Raw genomic sequence first — 5,749 nt, forward strand, 5'->3', positions numbered from 1 at the left:
AGGTCATGTCACTCAAACAACAAACAATATAAAACGAGAGTAGATTTTGCTAAAAAGTTCGACATAAGTCAACTTAATTTCCATTTTTCTTACAAAAAATTTGGTTTCTAATTTGTTAGATGTAACTTTCTAAGATTTTAAAATTTAAAATTATGATATATTTTCATGTGAAATAGATCTATTAATTTGTATTAGAGTTCGAATTTAAAATTTATATTTAATTAATTAAAATTTAAATATAATTTATTTTATTTAACTCAAAATTAATGAGTATAAATAACTTGAAATGATTAAAACTCGATAAAATTCTAGTAAAATCATCAACCTAAATTTAAAAATTTTAAATTCAAATTAATTTGCAGCAAAATTAACCAACTCGTTTAATTGATTGATGAGATTTTATACTATCAATCTCCAAAAAGGAAGATTCTGAAGAATGATATTGATAAAAATGGTTGGTTAAACCATATAAAATAACACCGTTGATAAGCATTTTTGTACTTACAATTTAATAAGAGAATCAGTTTTTCAGTAAAAGAGAAGGTTTTAAGCTTAAGAGAATCAGTTTTTCAGTAAAAGAGAAGGTTTTAAGCTTCATACATTGATGTCAATGGCAGTAATTTACCAAAAAAAAAACCAAGAAGGGAATTCCTCAATTGAAGGAAATTTCAAGTCTTTTCCAAGAACCTTCCGTATTGCATATATACCTTCTCCTTCATGCACCTCCAAGTACTACCTTGATAAATCATATGTTTTAGAGTAGCCAAATTGCTCCGCCTCCCAACTCAACTTTGAAGCAACACTTTCATGGCAGGGGACATATTCCTGCAATATTAAGCATACATGAAAAAACAAGCCATTAATTGTAAAAACACTTTCATCATCAAATAATACACCGAATATACACTTTTTCACATGATACAATCAACTATGGCTCCTTATGAAGTTTCTTTAATTTATACCTCCAATTTCTTTACCAATTCTTTAGCTGTGGGTGCAGATACAATGATTTGGCGTGCACTACTAATAAATCCCTCTTCCACAGCTTTATCAATGAAAGAAAGCAACGAGTTATAGTATCCATCAACATTCAGCAACCCAACCTTAAAAGATAGTGGAAAATTTTGAATTATTGAATTTCAAGTTCATGGATGATTATCAGTTTATGAGGGATCATCAGCATATACAAGGAAAGGAAAAAAAAAATGGTACATACTGGTTTATCATGTATTCCAAGCTGAGCCCAAGTAATCACTTCAAGCAGTTCTTCAAGAGTTCCATAACCACCTGCATGTATTTCAAATGAGTTTTATGCATCGTTTATACTTTTGCAACCAAATAATGTGACCCTGCCAAAAGGAGAGAACCTATATGGTGTTTATGTTAGGTTTGTGTGTAAGTGTTGGATATGGGTATATGTTTGGACGACTAAGTTCACTATTTTCCAAGATTTCCATGTATTTAGATGGTACTTCAGGAAAAATAAAGAATCAGTTGAATATAAGACCTAACCACTAATGCCTTTGATAGTAGAAAACGATCATGTCACTGTACAGAACAACATTTGTTGGTGCCAAACATGATTCAAAGACAGGAATAACACAAGGGTATTCAAAAGCTATGTCATCTATGATTCTATTTATCCAATCAAATTCAATAAAGGAAAAGGAAAAGGCGACATAATAATATTAAAACTACTGGATTTAAGGTTAGATTTAATTATTAACTTCAATATTATGAAAGGTAACTGAGATGAAGTCTAGCCATTATGAGGATTATCAACTGCCTGTCATTTGATGATGGCCATGGTTCTTTATCATTTATGGCATGCACAACAAGGAGGTGACTTTGATTATCATTTACCCTAGCTTTTTCTCCACATTCCCAAAACAATTATCATTTACCCTAGCTTTTTCTCCACATTCCCAAAACAAGGCATTTATTGTTCTTCCAATCTTCAGTGAGGCAAAAAACTCTGTGCGTACTCATTCATATCATAATGGCTCTCATTTTACATTATCATCACCTTATAAGTTTTTTTTTTATCCATTCGATTTTTCATTTTTTCTTTTGGCAAGTAACACGCAAAGGACAAATCCTCTAAGAATAAAATGACTGACTTCCCCTTGCAGCATATCTTCCTCTCTCCACCTTTTTAATTTGGAGTCAACTTTTAACTTTACTCGAATTCAGGTGTTAGTATTAGATAAGAGTATATGTTATATACCATTAGATTCAACTTTTTCCAAGTATTTTTTTGGTATATTTAGAGGGTTGTATTTTTTATATTTGAAATAGTACCCAAAGTTTGCCTTTGAAAGAGGTAATTAAGATACCCTTTTACATGCAGGTGCTAGTTGGCAAACACTTTTTAGTGAAAGTTTTAAGGATGTCCTTACACACTTTAAATATGGTAAGGGGCAGAGAACTGTAACACCACAGACTTTGGGAATACATCAGAGGAGGAAAAGATAAAGGCATACTAACCAAGAAAAAAGTTGTTCAGCAAGTCTAATTTTCAGTGTAAGACATTGATAGGTCAAGAACTAGGGTTTGAAGGGTTAATCTGTAATCATGGCCTTGGTGTCTGTGTGGTAAGTGAAGACTCAAAAGTTATGATAATTTCTAGCATCAAACAGTTGCTTTCACAGCAAATAGCAAATTCCAAAGATAGCTAATAATATCAAACTATAACAGCCATACGTGTTTACACCAAATAAGCAAGTCCCCTTGTGTACCAAAACATGAGAGATGATCAATTTGCATGCTAAAATTGAAGTAAAAATCACCAGATAGCTTCAGGTTTTATTGATTTTGCCTTTGATATATTGGTGTAAACTGGTTGATACTAACCTGGTAAGGCAATGAAAGCATCTGAATGCTTAGCCATCTCTGCCTTCCTTTGATGCATATCTGCAACAGCCTTCACTTCCCCTACTGTTTCACCAGTTAACTGCAAAGTTCCATAGAAAACAAATAAGAATATTGAAATCTAGAGAAAGAGAGAGAGGGAGAGTATTGTGCAGTGAAGCAATGATGAGAGGCACAGGAATAGTGGACTTATTGTAAAGGACTTCAATGACTGAGCATTGTCCCTATCCAATACGTGTTTTTGAACAAAGAAAAAAAGAAGAAAAAATTCCCAAAAAAGGCCAACAAAGAAAAAACCAATATTATATTATGATCCCATTGCAGAAAATGAAAAAGGTAAAGTTGCAAGTTGCAACCATGCCAGTAATATTGTGGCTTAGGCTTATCAAGTATCAAATCTTCTTCTAATAACCAGAAAATATGTAGAAAACCAAACAGGAAATATTATAAAATTAGTAGTAGAATACAATAGAGAAAAGTTTGACTAATCAAAGTGGTAGAAGAGAGAGGAAACCAGAAGAAGCAAAAGCAAAGACAGAAAACAATATTTGAAAAGAAAGAAAAAAAAAGTGTAGTTAAAAAGAAATGAACAATAAAAACTAATACCATGGATAGTTAAAAGATTATGAAAAACTTGTAGGCCATTCTTGTTTCTTTTTCAATTTAAATAAGAAAAGTTCGAGGACTTTTATTGTTCACTGGCTGTAGCCTGTAGCAGACATACCTCTCGAGGCATGAGCGTCTTGGGAAAACTCTGCGGTGAAAGAGAGACAGTAACATGACAAAAAAGTCAGTTGTAATGGAACCCAAAACTAAGAACAGTTATGCAATAAGGAAGACAAATTATCTGCAAGAAAACAAAGCTACTTCAATGAATTTTCTTCTTAAAGCATGTTGGAATATTGTCTTAGAAAATGGGAAAAATTGGACATTACCCAATGACATGGCGACCACCATCATGAACAGCCTGTGAAACCAAACCCATCAAACCAATGCTACCTCCTCCATAGACCAAATCAATGTTCCTTGAAACCTGCAAAAGGATAGAAACAAGTCTTAAAATGAGAGACTTTTTGAGTACTAAAAGGAAGAATGTTAAAGAAAGGAATGAGACTACGGTTCAAAGTTCAAGCATGTTATCTTCAATGAACTCATTTGAAAAAAATTGATGTTTCTTCAGAGTACATTCATAAGACTACCAACAACAAGATTGAAAAGAATGGTGGGTTTTTTTTTGTTCATTCAACACACTCGCACTTATTTGTACACTAAAAGTTCCAAACTTTGAATAACTCGACGTGATGGGGTTCCAGAGAAGAATGGTGCCCTTCTTTTCTTCCTCTTGGATATGCATTAAGAAAAGCTGAAAAATGATAGAAATTTCCTACCAAGGACTTCGGAGAAAATGAAAGAGACAGAGGGATAAGAACTTGTGGGATTTTGAAAATGGCAGATACCATAAACCAATCCACAAACAAGTTACAGACACTACATGAAACGAAAGTTTAAAACTTTAAGCAACTTTCGAAATATTCTTGCAGAGCCCATCTCCTCCATATTAGTTAAAAAAAACATGTTTCCAAATAGAAACAAAATCAAAACAAGTTTCATTTGCTGAAAAAGACCACAAGTTACACAGGGGGAAAACCATAGCTTTTTGCAAACTACCAATTCTCTTCCAAGCTCTATAGCAGCATTCTGATAGCTACTCTTCTTGCCTTGGCTACTTCCACAGAACACACAAATCCTCCTAAATTTGGACTGCTGTGTTTCATTCTCCATCTCCATGAACTATATCACAAGCTTCATTCTTTCTTTATACTTCTTATTCTTAGAAAATTAAAAACAAAGGGTGGCTAAAGTAATGCAAGAATATCCCTTTTTATCATATTCTCTTTTCTTAACAAATAACACACATATCAATGGTGAAAACAAGGCAAGTTTGCAAAGCAAAAGAGGCTTAAAAGTTTTCTTTCTTGACGACTACTACTTCCATTTTATAGACAGCATTCCCTTCATGCGTATATAAATTATATCTTGCCACATGTGAGTGCCCTCATAGCACGCTTCTTCTCTCACCCACAGCTGGTCTTGGCACGTGTGGACCATTTATTTGTTCTAGTTTTGTTTATATTTTCCAAGCCCTTTTTGTCTTCTTTTAACAAAAATTCATGGTAACTGAAACAAAACATAAGACTTGGTAACTGAAACAAACAATAAGACTATCTTTGGACAAGTAGCACCTAATGAAATGCAACTTCCCTTGTTTTCCCATAGTCCAACTATAAGTTGTGACCTTGTTTGTGAAACATGTTATTTGTAAAACATTAATAATTTTATTAAGATATATAAACAAAAAAAAAATTATTGTAGAGTTTATTTTACATGTTACAAAGGTGAAAGGGGGAGATTCTTAAAATAATGGAACAACTCCCTTTTTAACTTGTGGACAGATATCAATACATTCAACTTCCAAGGTGGTTTAAACTACCATGGGATGCGCCAAGTGTTACGATCGAAGAATTTGCAATATGGAGCAAGAAATCCATGCTTAAGTCAAGGTAAATTCTTCCAACAATGCTTGGTTGTTCATTGCAATTTATGCTTAAAGTACCTGATGATGCAGAAGGATTTAAAAACACACCAACGGCATTGGATGGAGTTGTTGAAAGACTACGACCTAGAAACCGAGTATTATCTTAGAAAAGCTAATGTAGTGGAGGATGCTTTAAACAGGAAAACTATAATAGCTTTGGCATCTCTTCGAGTGAATGTTTGCTTGGTAGATAATGGACCACTTCTTGCAGAATTGACTGTTTGACCAATCTTTCTCTCCAAGATTTTGGAAGAACAATTAAAGAATGTGAAGTGTGATGAG

The 5,749-nt window shown here is 33.2% G+C and overlaps 1 protein-coding gene across 1 annotated transcript; it reads right to left on the bottom strand.

Annotated features, from left to right (window-relative positions):
- Positions 1 to 469: 469 nt before the first annotated feature.
- LOC107938063 (cytokinin riboside 5'-monophosphate phosphoribohydrolase LOG3) lies at positions 470 to 4,826 on the bottom strand. The gene is made up of 7 exons (XM_016871099.2): positions 4,540 to 4,826; positions 3,807 to 3,904; positions 3,596 to 3,623; positions 2,854 to 2,953; positions 1,217 to 1,287; positions 963 to 1,103; positions 470 to 825 (listed from the first exon to the last, which is right to left on the bottom strand). The coding sequence occupies exons 1-7, from the start codon at positions 4,657 to 4,659 to the stop codon at positions 733 to 735; spliced, it is 651 nt and encodes a 216-aa protein (XP_016726588.1). The 5' UTR covers positions 4,660 to 4,826; the 3' UTR covers positions 470 to 732.
- Positions 4,827 to 5,749: the final 923 nt, after the last annotated feature.

The sequence above is a fragment of the Gossypium hirsutum genome, chromosome A01, assembly GCF_007990345.1.
Source record: "Gossypium hirsutum isolate 1008001.06 chromosome A01, Gossypium_hirsutum_v2.1, whole genome shotgun sequence".
NCBI classification, from domain to species: domain Eukaryota; kingdom Viridiplantae; phylum Streptophyta; class Magnoliopsida; order Malvales; family Malvaceae; genus Gossypium; species Gossypium hirsutum.